Source organism: Crocodylus porosus, unplaced genomic scaffold (assembly GCF_001723895.1).
Source record: "Crocodylus porosus isolate Cpor-Errol unplaced genomic scaffold, CroPor_comp1, whole genome shotgun sequence".
Classification (NCBI taxonomy): Eukaryota; Metazoa; Chordata; order Crocodylia; family Crocodylidae; genus Crocodylus; species Crocodylus porosus.
In genome coordinates, this window is record NW_017728886.1 from 100,074,941 (window position 1) to 100,093,370 (window position 18,430).

Genomic DNA, 18,430 nt, shown 5'->3' on the forward strand with positions numbered 1-18,430 from the left:
ATTTTCTTCATTAAATTAACTAGCATAAGTTAAGTCCTCTACATTTCCCAAAATCTTTCATATCACTAGAAGAGTAAGAGAACATTTGTATAGACAAAGGCTGCTAAAGCAGGTTTAGCTTCAGTTAATACATAAAAAAATAATGTATTTGTAATCCTGTTCATCCTGTTTTCAGACCTGATACAATAAATAAGTAAAATTACTGAGAGGCACCTGTTCTTTCCTCACTTACTTGTTTCCCAGAATAGCCTATTAAGTAACCTATATACATTTGGTATCTCCCTATTGCCAGTATTAACCTATTCCCCAAATATGGATTACTTTAAGTAATGGAATTAAAGACTAATGGAACATTAAGATGCTTTTATTTTGCTGTAACTGAAATAGAACTGTTATCAGTCTTATATTAGCATAAGATCTATGTTATGTTATCAGAATATTACATCATAGTGTCACTAGAAGAAATCATAGCATATAATAGTATATTACCAATCCCCCTGAAGAAACGTTATCAAGTTGAGGACTTTGTTCAGCTTTGTTTCTACTCATGTAAATCAATGTTTATTTCTATGGCATAATGCATAGTGTGCATATACTGGAAGATGGATATGATGTGCCTAATTTGATTTAACACAGGGGTGTTAAACTCACCTCCTGCCCCAGACTGGGTCCAGACAGCAAGGCTCTTTGTGGACTGGATCTAGCCCAAGGCACAGGATGGATCTGGTGGTCCATCCAGTGCTTGTGGCAGGTGTGGCTCCAGCTCCCACCATGTGCTGTATGCTGCATACCCTATGCCAGAGCTGGAGCTGCTGCTCCAAACATGTTTCATGCCAGGGTGGTAGACTGGCTCCAACACAGAGCACACAGAGGTGATAGTTCTGGCTTTAGGTCACACATAGGGCCCATGGAGGTGACAATTTCAGCTCTAGATCCTTCTTGAAGCACACGAAGGCAACATGGACATGCAGCAGTGGTGGCAACACAGTTAGTGGCTGTGGACTTGGGTCATGGTGGCAGAAGGCAAATCAACCCAGCCATAGGACAACAAGGGCTATGTCAGCCCTGGCTTGCCCTCCTGCCGCAAACACTCATGTCCACCAGGCACCCAAGGTCCCCAGATTTCTGTAGCAAGACACTCATGTCAGCCATGGCTCCCAACTTCTGGTGACTGCTGGTAGTCCAGTGGGCCAGATACACTACTCCACAAGCTGGATCTGGCCCACAGGCCATATTTGACATCTATGATCCAAATATGGTGATGGTTTTGCATTAGTCCCCTCACATGACGAAGTGCCACACAACACACATAACAGTTCTGTTTACTAGAAAACAAAAGGGAGAAATCCCTCAATTGCATATGCTGTTTGTGCCTAGTTCTACCTCCTTTATGTTGCCTTCAGTCTCGGCACCACACAGTTCCTGCTTCTGCTGCCTTCTCCATTCTGACTTGTATCCCAGCAAGAACAGGTGGAAAAGACCAAAAGGATGGAAGAGAAAGCAACACCCCAACATAATGCCAGAAATATTGTGATACTTCCTGTCGATGGGGTTCTTAGTCTGTGGGAAAATAATGACTTTATATTTCAAGGTTCCTTCTTCCATCCTGTCATTCCTTTTGGCAACCAGAGGATAGACATCTAAGTAGGATGAGAGAAGAAGAGAAATCCAAGAGATGGTCATATGTATGTTTCTTCTTCTCCTGTCCTGTCTTCTTCTCTTGCTTCCCCCCACATCCCATGTACTATAATCCTTACTTTTCTATATGCCTTTAAAAATCTACTCCACCTGGCAAAACTTTTCTTTCGCTTTTTTCAGAGAATAAGTAAAAGTGGGTAGAAAATCCCACCTCTCATTACTGACACTGTTTTGCCTCCAGATTCCAAGTTGATAAATTTGCAATGCCATGTGGATTTTTGTTTTGTAAGATAGCAGAAACAGAAGTAAGATAAAGACAGTATCTCCTCATAATTTTCTCTTCTGTATGTTAGAGAAATCTTGCCCTTGTATCCTGAGGGGGGAAAATGTAGGTTTTCATTCTATGTCATGGAAGAAGGGAGTGATACCAAGAAACAGATTTTAAACTCATATTATGCTGTACTAAGTTGAAACCTATAGTGTAACTTTACAAGATCATTGTACAATTTCAGTCTGAATTCAGCTCAATGTTTTCATATATTTCTCTTCTTAGGGCGAGAAAGGAGACAGTGGAGAGCCTGGCTTAAAAGGAGAAAAGGGGGAGCCAAGTGGAGGGTTCTTTATGACAGGGCCTCCTGGGCCCCCAGGAAGACCTGGACTTGTTGTAAGTGATATGGTCCCTCACTCAGCAACACAATTTGTAGTCATTGTCTTGTTGCTTAGTGACTCACTGGAAAAAAGGTGGCCAGGTAGTTAATTCATGGTATTTCCATTCCAGTAATTCAGAAAAATGAATGGAAAGCTAAATTTGTGGCAGCCTGAACAATTCCAATAAAAGTCAGCTACTATCTAATCTCTGCCTAGTTTTTTTTTTATCTTGTGTTAATCACCATACCATCTGCTCTAGACTCAGCTCTGCTGATCCTTGATAAACTAGCTAAGCCCCAGGTGGACAGCAACTAGCTTCAGTACCTGGCAACTAGCTTTAACATGGGGTTGTCTGAGTTCCATGAGGGTAAAGTACATCAGACAGGAAGGAAATTTTGTGGCAAGTGGGAAGGAGTGTGAGGCAAGGACACTTTCCTGCAATGAGTCTTATTTGGCCCCACTTCCTACTACTAGAAACCAGTCTTCACCACCTCCAGTAAACAAGGGCCAGGCATTTCTAGTGTATGACCTGGAGATGTTCTTATATATGCAGTCGAGTCTGATGGGATATGCTATCTTGCATAGGGAGTACCAGCCTCTACCATTTCAAGATGCTGTGTTCTGGCACTCATGGATTGGCAGCCATAGAGAAATGAAGCTTTCTGTTAAGAGGGAGGTGGCAGGACCAGGGACATGGAAGACAGCTGGGTGGTGGTTGTGATGAGAGAGGTTATCAGAACAACTTATATGTTGTGCTACAATATATATTTAAGTCCCGATTCTATTTCACCTATTGGGCATCTAATTGGACTTTGGCCCCTAAGTATGATCCTATTCCACCCTGCTCAAGTCCCTGAAGATTAGTTAATGCAAAAGCCAGACTGTTCCTCCCTGTCTTTTATGACTCAGTCTTAAGGGGCAGATGATTGTGTGTTGCAAAACCAATTGAAGGAATGGATTTTCAGGACTTCAACAGGGTGGAGAAGAATCCCACTTTGGTGCCTAAGTCCACTTAAATGCCTAATAGGTGAAATAGGATATGGTCTATGTGAGGTTCAGCTATGAATGCAAGGTTAAGATGTACAGTGATATTGTACAGCCTAATCAGCCTTGCCTCTCAGCAGAGCTAAGTAGCTTGCTTGTAGCACTGCACTAAGGCAGATAGGCTAACTGGAACTGGGAGGGGTATAGACTACGCCTACTTCCAGTGATTTTTGTACAGTCTGATGCTATCTCCTAGGTTTTGCTTCCAAAAAGCCAATCGCTTTATCAGACTTACATGTCAATATGTAAAGACCTACATTTAGATTTCTGGTTTTGAAACTTGTCCCTGGAGACCATGGTGCACATGTTGCTCACTCAGGGCCTGGACATGTGACTTACTAATGCTGAAGTAACACACATAATTTATGCACCAGTCTGAGCAACATCAGTGTCCAGAGCAGACGACCAGCTCTTCTGGGTAGCTGCCACAGTAGGTGCTAGTACAGTATTTAGCCAGTAAGCGGGGTGGAGTAGGCAAGAATAGCCTGGTGAGATTTAGCAAACAGCTACCCCAGAATACATAATACCAACATTGGTGTCACTTTCCCCCACATATGATAGTTTTACCCATGATTTTTCCCCAGAAAGTTCTGCACTGGATGCTATATAGTTAGCTAAATGCAGGGCTGTGTGTCATGCCTCTATCCCTTATTCAGACCAATGCAAGGGCATGCTGGGTTGGTGTTAAGCTTTTGTGTGTCCGGGCAGTTTCACCCACTTAATTTCTACATAAAAAATAAAAATATTTTCTGTCTTGACAGGGACCAAAGGGGGACTCCGTCGTTGGGCCCAGAGGGCCCACAGGATTACCTGGCCTGCCTGGGTCTCCAGGTTATGGAAAAGTTGGCCCTCCTGGCCCACCAGGCCCTCCTGGGCCCCCAGGCCCTCCAGCAATATATGGCTCAGGTGAGAGGGTCTGAATGTACATGCTTGCAGGCTCCCTGCACCTTGCCTCTACTCCTCAGACCTCCAGGTTTGAGTCAGGCTGCTTCCTTATCCACTGCACTGTCTGGATTTAAGTTGTTGGGGAAGTTAGGACTGAGAGCACATTTCCACTAACTAGTGCCACAGCAGCTTGTGACAGCCAAGAGGAGTAATTGCAAAGGAGGGTCCTGCTAAGCCCAGTTCTGGTGCAGGCTCAGAAAGCACCATAGAAAACAAGCATGCTTAGTTGAAATGGAATGTGTGGAGAATTTCACCAGATTGCTACTGAGCATGTGGAAATGGCAATGTTAGTAGGCTTCATGTTGTCAAAATGGGGGGATTTTCATGGAAGCAGCAAAAGGTATCTCTCTAATATAAAGGCAATGCCCCTTTCAATATCTGCTTTTAAGCACAGAAGTACTACAGAGTCTCAACAAAACAGCCATAAGAATGTTTCAACCGCATTGATTTTTGTGGTTGCTTTTTATGCTTTGGTCAATTTTGTAGTTACTGGATTAGCAAGGGGAGGAAATATAACTCATCTGTTCAAATGAGAGGGAGGAGCTTTGTAAACCAGCTGAGCCCACAACTGGCTTCAGTACCTCTCAGTTTGTATCCAAAGTACTTTCTCAGGGGCTCTTATTTCTCAAACCCTGGGAAAACTTAGCTGTAAATCAGGTGTCACAGTGCATGACCTCTCTAGTCTTCCTGAGTGCATCTTTCCAGGTGAGAGGCCTCTTGCCTGTCCCGTGTTGGAATTATGTGGTGCTTCCACTCCCAGACTAGGCCTCACAGCTTGAGACCCTGTGTACCATTGGGATTACTCAACAAGCCTGACTGGGTTGGAGCCTGTGATTCTCTTCCCTCTTAGAGCCAGGAGCTGTCTGAGAGTACAGTCAGCCAAGTAAGCCATTGAAGAACAAAATATTAAGTAATCACAAAAGAAGAAACAGAGAAAAACAAGAGCAAAGGTATTGTTAACACCACTGGCAGGCTACCAGGATGTCTGTGGGCATGTCTGTTCCATAAACTGCTGTATCAGGAAATACATCCTCAAGCACACCATGCTGCTCTGCACAGACTGGCTCCTGCATCAGAAGCAGTATAGCCACATTTGCACAATGCTTCTTCCAGCTGTTAGCACCCTTGAGTAACAGTGCTTATCAATCTGCCCATGGCACCACAATGAATGCAGTGGCACTGCTTCGGGTCCAGGAGACAGCTGGTGCTGAGTAGCACTGTCTGGGTGAGGACAACCCTTTTTGCCATGGTAAGTTTCCTGCATAGGCAAACTAATGACTCCACATGTAAGAGCTCAGTTGCAATCGTGGGTTTTTTTTTCTTGTTGTTGCCTCCAAGGCCCAGTTAGGTCCTACCACAACACAGTTCAAATAAACTTAGTTTACCTTTACTCATCCTATCAGCCAGCTGATCAGAATGGCCAGTACCAGGGATAGGGCAAGGTTAAACACAAATGCAAGGTGGGTTTTTATTTTACCCTGTCATACCTTAAAGGGCTTATACATCTCCAAATTGTTTTGGTCACGTTTCTATAACCACTTGTATTGCTGACCATGCCACTATGAACTAGTCATGTTACTGATCATGAACTAAACACTCATCATTGCCCGTATATGACTGAATCACTTTTTGTGCCATGAACCTTACAATTTGCTGATTTATAAACTTACATTGTAAATATTGTACCAGGCTTGTTTGTACCAGCCTATATGGTTTCCTTATATATTGTACCAGTTTGTACTACTACTGTCCATCTCAGAATATTCTTGAATAGATTCCAAATATTTTGGTGCATCGTGTTGCCTTCCACTCAACTTCAGACCTATATCTTTTAACTCTTACTGCTTCTGCTCTACATTCTGGCATAATTTTCCCACAGTCCCTTTTCCCCTCACCTTTGTTCCCAGCCGCCATCTTCAGGAGCCAGGTCTATTATCAGTGTCCCAGATATTTGTCACCTGTACCTCTTGAATTTAGTCAGATTGGTTTATGCCCCTGACCAGAGGGCTGGGAATAGATTTCCAAGCAGTACGTTTTTCACATTTTCTTTTAATTATCAGTAAATATGCAGCTGTCAGAAATATTTACTACTTCCCTTTTTTATAGTTACACACAACTACCCCTTAGCATTATATTCCCTTCCTAGTTGCATAAATGGTCATGCTTTGGCTTCTTACATGCCATTTTTGGCACACAAGTACCTAGACAAATTCTATTCCTTGACACGTAGCTCTGCATTTGTGGTTGATTATAGGAAGGCATGCAGAGCACATACACATACTTATTGTGTATGGGTGTATTGTTTAGATGACCAGGAACAAATAGAATTCAGGCTCCAGTAAACAACAGTCTTAGTAATTAAATATAGCTATATATCATATTCATAAAATGTTACTAGCATCTTTCATGTCCTTAATGCCAAGCACTTCTATAATTTCTTGACAGACACAGTCAGAGTAACCAAAATAACATGGAACATTTGCTGTGTTAGCTGTACTGCCACTGATCTTAGTCCTCCTTGACCTCCTCCTTGTCCTGGCTTTATGTGAAGCTTGTTTATTCAGCTACATGATGGATGTGCGGGTAGTAACTTAACTTCCATTTACAAGGGTTCTAGTTAGCTCCATCAAAGCTCCTGTATGCTGTATGGTGGAAAACAAGAAGTTCCTGCCCTTGTCATCTGGCACATAGCAGTTATTTCAAAGGGATCATTTCAACAGCACCGGAATTTTAATATTTAAGTTTGGAAAGATATTTCAGTGTTAGGTGTAGTTTAACAATAACAAACATACGTTCTCTAGGGCCGTGCGAGGCTTCGGACCATGCTTCGGATCTGAAGAAGCTTCAGATGTTTCAGCATCCAAAGCGGCATCTCTGGATCAAAGCACTGGCTTTGTTAGGCTTTCCAAAGTGGTTTGGAACTTCTGAAGCACTTCAGAAAAGCTTCAGAGCCACTTTGGAGATCTGGCCATAACCTGGTTGTTTTTTTGTCTGATTTGGATGAAAGTTGCAGGGATGGTAGCCTCTGCTGAGAGCATGAAGCCTGCCAAGTATCAAGAAGATTGGTGCAGGGGTTTGGGGGGAAACTGTACCTCAAATGCTTGAAAGCAAAACTCATGTCACATGTATGTATTACACCACAGGGGGGTGAAATCTGCAGGGGTTTTATCCCCTGGTGAGGCCTCAAAGTTTGCCAAGTTTCAATGACATAGGTGCAGAGGTTTGTGGGGAATTGCACCTCAAACTGCTGGCAGGCAAAACTCGTGACATAGATGACCCTGTGTGTGTTAAGGCACAGCAGGGTGAAAGCTGCAGGGATGGTAGCCCCGGCTGCACCCCCTGCCTAACGGATCATGCCGTCTTCTCTCGTTGTTTTTTCTGTAACTCATCCCACAACTCACATGACAGGCAAGATACCTAAGAAATGTTTCTGATGGGCCATGGATGAAGAACAGTTGGAATACCATGTTAAATCCAGCCACCTACCCTCACCAGAGCTTTTCGGATAGAAGGAAAATTACCACATGGGATTTCTCCTCCAGTTTGTAAATATCATGTGCCAGTATTCTCTGTTCTGTAGAGCCCATGGTGCAGTTTGTATGGTTGACAGGCTTCAGAAACTTCAAGTACAGATTCTAGGAATCATGGGGCAGGGCTGGGCGTGGCTGGAGACTGTTTGTATTTATTCTGAGAAATTAAGAAAATGTAACTCAAATTCCTCTAGGGTGCTTGGGGACACCAGTTTTCAGACTCCCAGATTATCTAAAAAACTATCCCTTGACTATACTCTTGTCTCTTTCCACTCCTCAGTGCACCCCAGTTGTGCTTTCCATTTCCATACAGCTTTTCCCCCTCCCTAAAGCACCCCTATCACAATCTCCTTTGCCTCACTTAGCCAAGCTGGGACTCTCTAGTTTGGACCAAACACATGTAGCTAAACATGAATGGAAGGAGCTATATTCAACTCCCAAGGAGCTATTTAGCTCTTATTGGGCACGTCTACACAAGACATTCTACTGCATATCAGAGTAATTTGCTGCACAGTAAGCGTCACCATCTACTCATGCATGGCAATTACGGCACAGTAGACTAATTTACTGTGCTGCTGGATAGTTCCATCAGATATAAGTCATCAATAAGTTACTGTGCTTAAAAGAAGGTGAGATCAAATTCAGCTCAAACTGAACCAGAGTATATTCAGTCACATTAATTATACATGTAGCCACACCTACTGAGATTCAACTAGCAAGAATTATTTGTGGCATTCCAAACCTCGGAGCAGTTTCAAACAGCCACTGACGTGATGTGATGCATGCATGTTCAAACTGATGAAGAAATACTTCCTTCCTTCCCTCCTAAATATGGAGTCTTCATTCCTAAATTCACTAGCTCAAGGCTCAGAGTGAACAAGACTTACCGGGGCCTAAATGCCCCTTTCCTGTGGCCTCAACACATGCCCCCTTCTCTGGGTCCTCAGTATTCCACCCCTTCACCAGGGTAACTACTCTGTCCCACTCACTGGGGCCCACACTCCATCCCTATGCTGGGGTCTCAGGGTATTACACACCCATGGGCTCAGGTGCCTCTCCCATAGGCATGCCTGGCCCTGCTACCCTCTGGTCTTAATGACCCACTGAGTGGTGGGGGCTGGGGTTATCAGGTGCCTCTACCCACCTTTCACCAGGGAGGTAACTGACCTAGCATTTCTGGGGGACTGTCCTACTATAGACAGCCCCAGCTGACCACCCTTCCCTGGAAGGGTGCAGTTTTCAGTCTTACCCAGGACCAAGCAGGCCTACCTGCCCTGGTCTAGCTCCCTCATTGGGGCTCCTGGATGCTGTCCTTGGGCTTTGTCTCTTACTGGGTTCAGCTCTCACTCTGGTCCCATTCTGATCTTATAACAGCCTGCATGCTGACGGACCCTTACCATCTTCAGCTGTGTTGTCCCCCTCACCCCGACCCCCAGTCAAAGGGACCTCCAGCCCTTACTGACTTTGGTGCTGCCTCCACACCAGTCAGGGTGCCAGATAGCTCACAGTGGTCCTGGCCTTCCCCTGACATTGGGCTTAATTGCCCTTCAGCCCTGGTCCTCTTGCATTGACCAATGCGACCAGAGGGTCAACCTAGCAGCTGCTGACCCCCATACACCTGAGTCCCACCAGAGAGCCCTCTTCTACTCCAGAGCTTGTCTAGCCCCCTTGTAGGCCTATCAGCTGTTAGCCTCATGCCTAAGCTGGGCCTTGTTCTAGCTAGGCCCAAGGCTTTTTTCTGGGGCTCTGGACCCCACTGGGTCTGTAGGAACCTCCTGCCATCCCCATAGTTCCTCCCTTACCACCAAGGTGTTACATGAGCAGCAGCTCAGGATGTTGTTGCTTCTCTAGCTGCTTGCAGTGAACTGCCTCAGCAGTGAGAGCCAGAATCTAAAATGGCTGCCTCATCAGGGCTGGCCTGTACCTGCCAGCTGCCTGCTCTCAGCCCTTAAAGCTGACCTATAGTTCTGTCACAGCTGGCCTATAGTTCTGAATTTTTGATGTATAGAAAACATCTTTTAGGTTATTTTTAGAGTATTGTATGGCATCCTGCAAACTCTGTATAAATGGTAACCAGGGCCTTCACCCTGCAAGTACACACATGCTTAACATAACCCTGTAAACAGGAATTAGTCTTGTTAAAGTTAAACATGTGCATAAAAGCTTGCAGAACAGATGCGTAAGGCAGCCAGATGTAAGAATGCAAACAAAAAATGAAATCACAAAAACTGGTTTTAAAATCTTTGTAAAATATATATTCTGCATATTTTTTTATTCAGGACTTTGGGCTTGTCTACAGTACAACAGTAGCGTGTTCCAATTGACTGTTCCTAAGCATGGTCCTACCCACCCACTGCCCCGGCACAATCTAAACTCAGATATATACTAGAGGAGATACTCTAGGCATCCTTGTATAACTGCTCTTGTGACCCCAATCTGCAGCATGCTGGAAAGCAGTGGGTAGGGATGACCCTGGAGCACTCTCCCAGTTGCATTGTTGCTTTGGTGTATGTAATTGAGAGCAGCTGGTCAGGGGATGCTCAAAAATGTCCAAGCTGGGACAAGCTGCTAAGCAAACACATTACCATGAACTCTCACTGTCAAAAACTTTACCCTGCACAGCACAACCAAGTTTTCTCTGTCTGTCTTCCAAGAAGAAAGACCTACAAAGTAAATTTTTGCTTTATTTTAGCAGCTGCAATTCCAGGGCCACCAGGGCCTCCAGGAGAACCAGGATTACCAGGAACCAGGAACCTGGTAAGAGACAAAAACTTCAAAATTTGACTTTTCTAGCTGCTTTGTAAGTCATTGGAAACAGTTCTGTAGAAGACAAAGCAAGTTAGAGCTGCTTCTGAGCCACTGATGCCTCACTTCTGGTGAAACAGTAGATGGGAAGAGAGAGGGAACAGAATAGAACAGAGGAAAGCTGTGTTTGTGGGCTTACTATCAGCTTCTTATCCAAAGAAGTGAGAAGTAGAATGAAGAGGATTCTGGGTATGTGTAGATGTTACATTTATATGAACCTAACTAGAGTTAAGTCGATCTAAGTGCTGATCTGTACACACATTTGGTGAGGCAAAAAAAGGGTAGCCCAGTCTAACTTAGTTCACCTGAGGAGGTGAATTAAGTTAGATCAGGAATGGGTTAACCCAGTCTACTGAATGTAAATGTTCAGAGTGCAGTCCCAGGGCTAGGAAAGTGAACCCCACCTCAGGGCTGCACTTTTCCTATCCCCCAACTCTGACTAGGCTAATTCCCAGACCAATCTAAATCACTCATGCTCAGAGGGAGTTGCTTGCTGAAGTATAAGCTCTGGGTTATTTTTGCATGGGTTTATCCTGTGGTAGGACAGTAGGGGGTGCTACTACACTGAGCCACCTACCTCCCTGTGCCCAACTAACACCATGCTTCAGGTGTCTCCCCTGGGGTGCCTGTGTCCAGCTGACCCCCTTCCTGGAGCACACCCACAAGTCTGGGGTAATTGCTGCCACCACCTGGGCTTTGGTCTGTATTAGAGCTCTGTGCAGCCCAGGATACCCAGACCGTGCAGACCTTGGGGGTGGTTTGCCCACTGGTAGTATTATTTCTGCGTGCTCCTTGTAGCCTGGAACCACCTATCACATTAACGACTCATGTTCATCTTGGAGTCAACTATGATTCTAAGATCCCTTTCCACTGCTGTGCCTGCTGAGAAGGTCATCCCCCAGCCTGTAAGTGTGTTGGCGGTTCTTCTTGCCCAGGTGCAGCACTTTGCACTTGTCTTTGTTGAACTGCATCCTATTTCATTCTGCCCATTTTTCCAACCTGTCCAGATCGGCCTGGATCTGTTCCCTACCCTCTGGTGTGTCAACTTAGCCCCATAATTTGGTATCATCTGCTAACTTGGACAGGGTGGTCTCCATGCCCTCATCCAAGTCACTGATGAAGACATTGAATAGCTCTGGTCCAAGGACCCAAGGCTTGTGGGACTCCACTACCCACATTTTTCCAGGTCAATATCAACTCATCCACCATCACTCTCTGAGTGCAACCCCTAAGGCAATTTGCCACCCACCTGACCATGTAATCATCTACATCACAGCCTCTCAGTTTATTTATGAGAACGGAATGTGATACCGTATCGAAGGCCTTCTTAAAGTCTAGGTAGATGACATCTACCTCGACTCCTACATCTAAGCATTTTGTGACTCGGTCATAAAAAGAAACAAGGTTAGTCAGGCAGGATCTACCTGTAATGAACCTGTGCTGATTTCCTTTCAGCATTATTTCCCCTGCTGGGCTCCCACAAATGTGATCCTTAATGATTTTTTCCAGAGTTTTCCCAAGGACAGAGGTGAGACTAACTGGCCTATAGTTTCCCAGTTCCTTCCCCCTGCCCTTATTGAAAATAGGGATCAAATTGGCCCTTTTCCAGTCCTCTGGGATGTGACCAGATCACTATGAGTGTTCAAACAGCCGTACCAGTGACTCTGCTATGACTCTGGCCAATTCCTTTAGCACCTTTGGATGAAAATCATCTGGGCCTGCTGATTTGAACACATCTAGCCTCTCCAAGTGACCCTTCACCTATGATCCAATTGGGAGATTTTTCTTGGCCTGTGTCTAAGTATACAGATGGAAAGAACTCATTGAAGAGCTTAGCTTTGTCCCCCCTGTCTGTCACCAGTTTGTCCTGGAGGGGTCCTATGCTACCCTGCACCTTCCTTTTGCTCCCTATATACCTAAAGAAGGACTTTTTGTTGTCCTTAATTTTTGTTACCAGACTTAAGTTCTAATCCTGCTTTGCCCTTCCTGACTGATTCCCTGCAAGTGCGAGCCAGGGAAGTATACTCCTCCTTGGTAGCTACCCCTGTTTCCATAGCCTGTTTACCTCTTTCTTTGCCCTTAGGCTTTCCTAGACTTCCCTTTCAGCCAAGAGGGCTTCTTGGCCCCTTTGCCCACTTTTATTGGATTGTCTTCTTCTGTGCCTGTAGGATCACTCCCTTGAGGAACAACCACCCTTCCTGGACCCCCATTTTGCCAATGCTCTTGAGCTTTAACACCTCATTAACTAATCTCCTGAGCATGCTGAAGAATCTTTTCTGAAGTCTAACACTTCAGCTGTGCTGGTTAGTTTACCCACCCTTCACCGGATGATGAATTCAGTCAATCGATTGTCGCTATCCCCTAGGTTACCTTGTACCTGCAGATTCCCTGCCAAGTCCAGCAAGGTGTTTCCCATAGTGGAACCGTATACATCCTGTATTAGGTAGAGGTCCCGTATGCAAGTTAAGAACCTGTTTATTGAGAGACTTGTTTATTCAGGTTTCTGCTAAATTCCACCAAAAGCTCCTTGAATGGCCTTAGCATTGTTGGCATTCATTTTCAAATGCCTTAATAAGCAGAACATCCAGTTTACTTAGCCGTATCAAATCTCCCAGCACCTCAAATATAATAGAAATTACTAGACCTCCCCATACGATACCTGCAGGACTGCTTCCCATCCAAACCTTCAGTCAAGGTTGCCATCTCTTCCAATTGTTTCTCCCAACCATTCAACATAATATAGTGCTATTAAGCATCAATCAACAAGCCAGAAGAGCAGCTTAAAATGAAGAGACCTTCTGTAATCAGTACCAGACAACATAATATTTACTTATAAACTGAATACATTTGATATCGGAAATCTGTGAAGCACAGTGATCTGATCATAGCCAGCTAACAAGTGACATCTCAGAATAGTAAAGCAATCTGCTACAGCAGTGATTCTTAACCTTTTTTGGACTTGAGGCACATCTCACTGGACTCAAGGTACCCCTCCATAACTTTTGTGAATTGAGTTGCACCCAATTTCAAAAACTGACTTATATATTACAGTGCTTATCTTTTTGCAGGGGGATGAAGTAGTGAGGGTTGGGAATTAGCCAGGCAGAGATGAGACTTAGCCTGTGTTTTTCTGCATATCTCATAGATTTCATAGACATTATGGCTGGAAGGGGCCTCGCAAGATCATTGGGTCCAGCCCCCCACCCAAGAGGCAAGAAGTCTGTTGGGGTCAAATGATCCCAGCAAGATAAGCATCCAGACATGCCTTAAAGGCATCCAGAGTAGGTGCTTGCACCACTTCTGGTGGGAGTCTTTTCCAAAGTTTGGGAACTCGGACAGTAAAGAAGTTGTTCCTTATATCCAGTCTAAAATGGTTTTCTTAGAGTTTGTGACCATTAGACCTTGTCTTCTCTTTGAGTGCCTTGGTGAACAGAAATTCTCCCAGTTTCTGATGCACACCCCTTATATACTTATAGGCTGCCACCAAGTCACCCCTGAGCCTTCACTTCTCCTTACACCTCATGGCACTCTTCAAAGGATCTGGCGGCACCCCAGGGAATGAGAATCACTGTTCTACAGTCACCTTCATTCTAAGATGCTATACTTTGAAACTGGTTTCTTTCTAAAGTACCAGCTGGAGAAAACCACTCATCTAAACCTTGTTTCATTATTTGATTAGTTCTGCATTCTCCTTTAGATTCGGTTAGAGATTATGTCTCATAGAAATCAATAAACTAAATGTCTGAATTAAGTTTGCTAATTGGATCAGAACAGTAAGACAAATATGATAGTAACAGAAATTGATTTTGTTAGCTCAGTGAATGAGATATAATTTACAAACTGCATCCTGCTTCACTCCAGCTACTGTTGCTGAATCTCTTTTGAAACTTCCAAATCATCTTTCAAATTCTGCGGCCCCAGCCAATTGTACCAAGTTGTAACAGTGTATTTATCTCATACAAAACAAAATATACCCCTTGTGTAATTCTGTTTAAATCAGTGGAGATACAATATAAGTGAATTTGGCCTACACTCCCTACTGTTCTAAAAGCTTATGCTTACATTATGTTTCACAAGAAGAGTTGGGTGAAATGAAAATGTCTTGTCATTACTGGCATTCTTCAAATGAATGTATTTATCTGTAAATGTCCTTTGCATCTCATGCTTCTAGGCATGGGGTTTATTTTATTTTATTTTTGATTACTTGACAGGTTACAACATTCAGAAATATTGAGGGTATGCTGCAAAAGGCTCACTTGGTGGCAGAAGGAACATTAATCTATCTGCGTGAAAACAGCGAGGTCTTTATCCGTGTTCGAAATGGCTGGAGAAAATTGCAGGTATTATAGCACTGCTTCCTGATTCGCTTCAACTGTCCTATCTTCAATGAAGTTGTTGCAAATATTCTCAAAGAAGGGAGAGCTGGTACAAATACTTTCCTTTCATGCAGTACTTTCTTAATTGCTGTAATTTTTTCACTTTTATATGTTTCTATTTCCCTCTTCATTCTCTGTCCTTCCAGCTGGGAGAATTAATTCCCATCCCTGCTGACAGCCCTCCTCCTCCAGCAGTTTCAAGCCATGTAAGTGCAAAACTCTTTTGGACTGTGCAAATTTGTGGGTCTGACTAAGCAGAAACTGGGGGAACATTTGGCAGATATTGTATACAGGCTCCCCCACAACAGGCTTTCGGGGCAGTGGGTGAGCAGGAATTCTAACCTGGGTGACCTTCAGCCCTGCACATTGGTCATGTCACTACATGAGTTCCCTAATTGGTTATGACTAGGCATTGGCTACTCTGTTTACTTAAGAGTAGGAGTCTACTGAACTCAAGGTGGCTGCTAATGATTTTGCAGGCAGATCGCAGGGCCAGCACCCATTTTCACAGGCCAAGCATGGTGGGGACAGTACACCTCTCATTGGCTGAGGGGCCTTGGTGGCCCTGCCCCTCCCCACTGATTGGCTGTGAGGGCTGTCATATGGCCACACCCTTCACTGCTGATTAGCTGCAAAGGCCCTGCCCCTCACCACCGATTGGTGGAGAGAGATGAGACCATATGACAGACAGCCCTCGCATCCAGTCAGCAGTGAGGGACAGAGGTGGCAGTCACCTTGATGTGACAGCAGCCATTCCTCCCCCCCAGTGTCACTGGGCTGCAGTGGCCACAAAGACTGCTGACTCCCCAGAGGGAGCCAGCATGTATTCAGTAAGTATTTTGGGGGGGGGGGGGGTTTCCAGGGAACCTGTGCTTTTTCACAGAGGCCACCCAAAATCACAGTTCTGCAAAAATCACAAAAATGCAATTTCAGTAGGCCCGTACCTATGAGGTTCTGCATACTGCTGAGGCAAAAGGCATCTTTGAAGCAGTGTTCAAATAGTCCATGCCCTAGTTTTGAATATGGAAATGAGCCATATCAAGCCCAGGGTTAGTTTCAGAGAAACTTCCAAGTTAAGTAGATATAAGTCCTTAACACCTAGCATGTAACTTCAGTACTCTGTAAGACAGTGATAAGCATAAGCCAAGGGCTAACTAAGATTAAGCTTCTGTTGTTATTATTTTTTATATGGGCAAGCTCTGTTACAGGGAAAGACCTACTTTGATCCCCTGGTAGGTCCTGTTCCTGTCTCTTTGAGGGAGCTGCTGAGGCATGGTGCAGTCCATATCTTGCATTGCATTGAATATCTTGTCTCACCTCACCTTCATTCTTTTGTTTTTAATCCATTCTTGCCCCAACTCCTCCAAATTCAGTATTAGCAGCTTCATTGCATATCTCCAAGTGCATTCAACCACCGATGCTCACTCAGTCAGATAAGTGTTAGGCTCTGAGACCTAGAAAAAGCATCTCTGTTTAGGACAGCATTTCACCACGTGCTTAGGTGACTTTCTAAATTGGTAGGAGTACATTAATTTAAAGTTTGAGAATATCATCATTCAGAGCAACACGATTTCACATTTCTGTAGTTCCATTTTTATTTTATTTAGAAATATTACTGAACAGCTGAAATGCCGATCTGGGATGTTTCCCCCAATGGACTGAAGTAAAAAAAGGTTGTGTTTTCCCTGCTCTGGACATCATAGTCAATTTATATTTGTGAGTGATTTGTTGCTGTGTGTTCTACCACAGGGCTTTCAGTCTCTTCCAGCACTGACTACTTTTTCCAACATTAACACTGGAAAACCATCAGTAAGTAAGATAATTATATTGTAGAGACACCACTGAAGCTGCATAGTTGCAATCTGTGTACAAAGTAAAGTAAATCTCTTTCATGTGCTTTCAGGATATCCTCTAAATTCACAGAACTTATTTTGAGACATTTCAGTTACAGCTTTCAAAGAATTTAGAAATTGTACAAACCTTTAAATGGCCTCATTAAGCATTATTCTTTGGTGATTATATATAACCTTTGTCATATGCCTGTAATAAAAACATACCTGATTTTCTTAGCTGTAAATAATGGCCTCAATCTAAAATACAGGCTACTTTTTTAAGGTTATGACTGGGTTTTAATTAGCACTATTTGAACTGTTTTATCTTTCCCATGGAAACTGGGATGGATATTTTCTGTCAAAAGGATTGTTTAAAATCTAAGCTTGTATTTTTGGAAAAGTTTTGTTTCAATATTTAAAGAAAGATGATGACATCATATCTGAAAAATAACATATAAATTAGAATTTAAACTTTTATGTTGTGATTAAAATATGTGTATTGTATTTGATAACAATAGATTTTATGTGGTCAATGCATAACAATGTCCTTAACTATTTATTTATTCACTTCCAAGTTTTGGGGTTTTGTAATGTGGTGACAACTGAAGGGTTACTATTTAGCAAATCTCAACAGTAGTTTAAAACTGAAATTTTGTGTTTGGATGTCTTAACTACTCAAAGATAATAATATATTTCTGCTGTGGGCTGGATTGCAGCTCATCAAACTGAACATGACTTATTTAAGAAATGTGATGTTATGGTGGCAACTATAATTCTTCATCATGAAAGGTTTAGAATAAATGTTCTACTCTGAAAGATATTCCATATCAGCCCCAGCTACCTGTCTGTCTGTTTTCCTCAAGGACATGTTTTCCCCATCAAGAAGATGCGGATTGGTTAACAGATTTTATAACTGAGAAGGTTATTGTTTCTTTTCTGTTTTCAAGCTGCATCTGGTGGCTTTGAATTTTCCATTTTCTGGCGACATGCGAGCAGATTATCAGTGCTTTCAACAGGCCCGGGCAGCGGGTTTAATGTCAACATACAGAGCTTTCCTCTCATCACATTTGCAAGATCTGTCCACAGTTGTGCGAAAAGCAGACAGATACAGTTTACCAATAGTTAATCTTAAGGTAAAAATAAATGCTTTGGATTTCTTTTGTAAAGACAGATTCTTAGGGTACTTGTAGATATGTGGAGAGTCTGATTAATCAAGTCTGCTGGAGTGTGTTAATTATCACGTCTCCAGCAGCCTCTGCATCTCATGTATCAACATCCCTGCACTTCAACATTAATGATGTAGACACTGGAGTCAGAAGCGGACTGGCCACGTTTGCTGATGACACCAAACTTTGGGGCAAAGCATCCACACCAGAAGACAGGAGGGTGATCCAAACTGACCTGGACAGGTTCAGCAAATGGGCAGACAAGAACCTCATGGTGTTTAACACCAAAAAATGCAAGGTTCTCCACCTTGGGAGGAAAAACTTGCAGCATCCATATAGGCTCGGTAGTGCTGCGCTGGCTAGCACTATGGAAGAAAGAGACTTGGGGGTCATCATTGACCACAAGATGAACATGAGCCTGCAATGCAATGCTGCAGCTAGTAAAG

General features: G+C 43.6%; 1 protein-coding gene across 1 annotated transcript in view; it reads left to right on the forward strand.

The window, feature by feature from the left end:
* The window catches only part of COL15A1 (collagen type XV alpha 1 chain), a 175,735-nt gene that overhangs the window by 153,532 nt on the left and 3,773 nt on the right, over positions 1 to 18,430 (forward strand). The window contains exons 29-35 of the mRNA XM_019536236.1: positions 2,192 to 2,302; positions 4,092 to 4,236; positions 10,498 to 10,562; positions 14,822 to 14,950; positions 15,133 to 15,192; positions 16,736 to 16,795; positions 17,766 to 17,951. Coding sequence (XP_019391781.1) covers positions 2,192 to 2,302; positions 4,092 to 4,236; positions 10,498 to 10,562; positions 14,822 to 14,950; positions 15,133 to 15,192; positions 16,736 to 16,795; positions 17,766 to 17,951 — 756 coding nt within the window. The remainder of the gene's footprint in view (positions 1 to 2,191; positions 2,303 to 4,091; positions 4,237 to 10,497; positions 10,563 to 14,821; positions 14,951 to 15,132; positions 15,193 to 16,735; positions 16,796 to 17,765; positions 17,952 to 18,430) is intronic.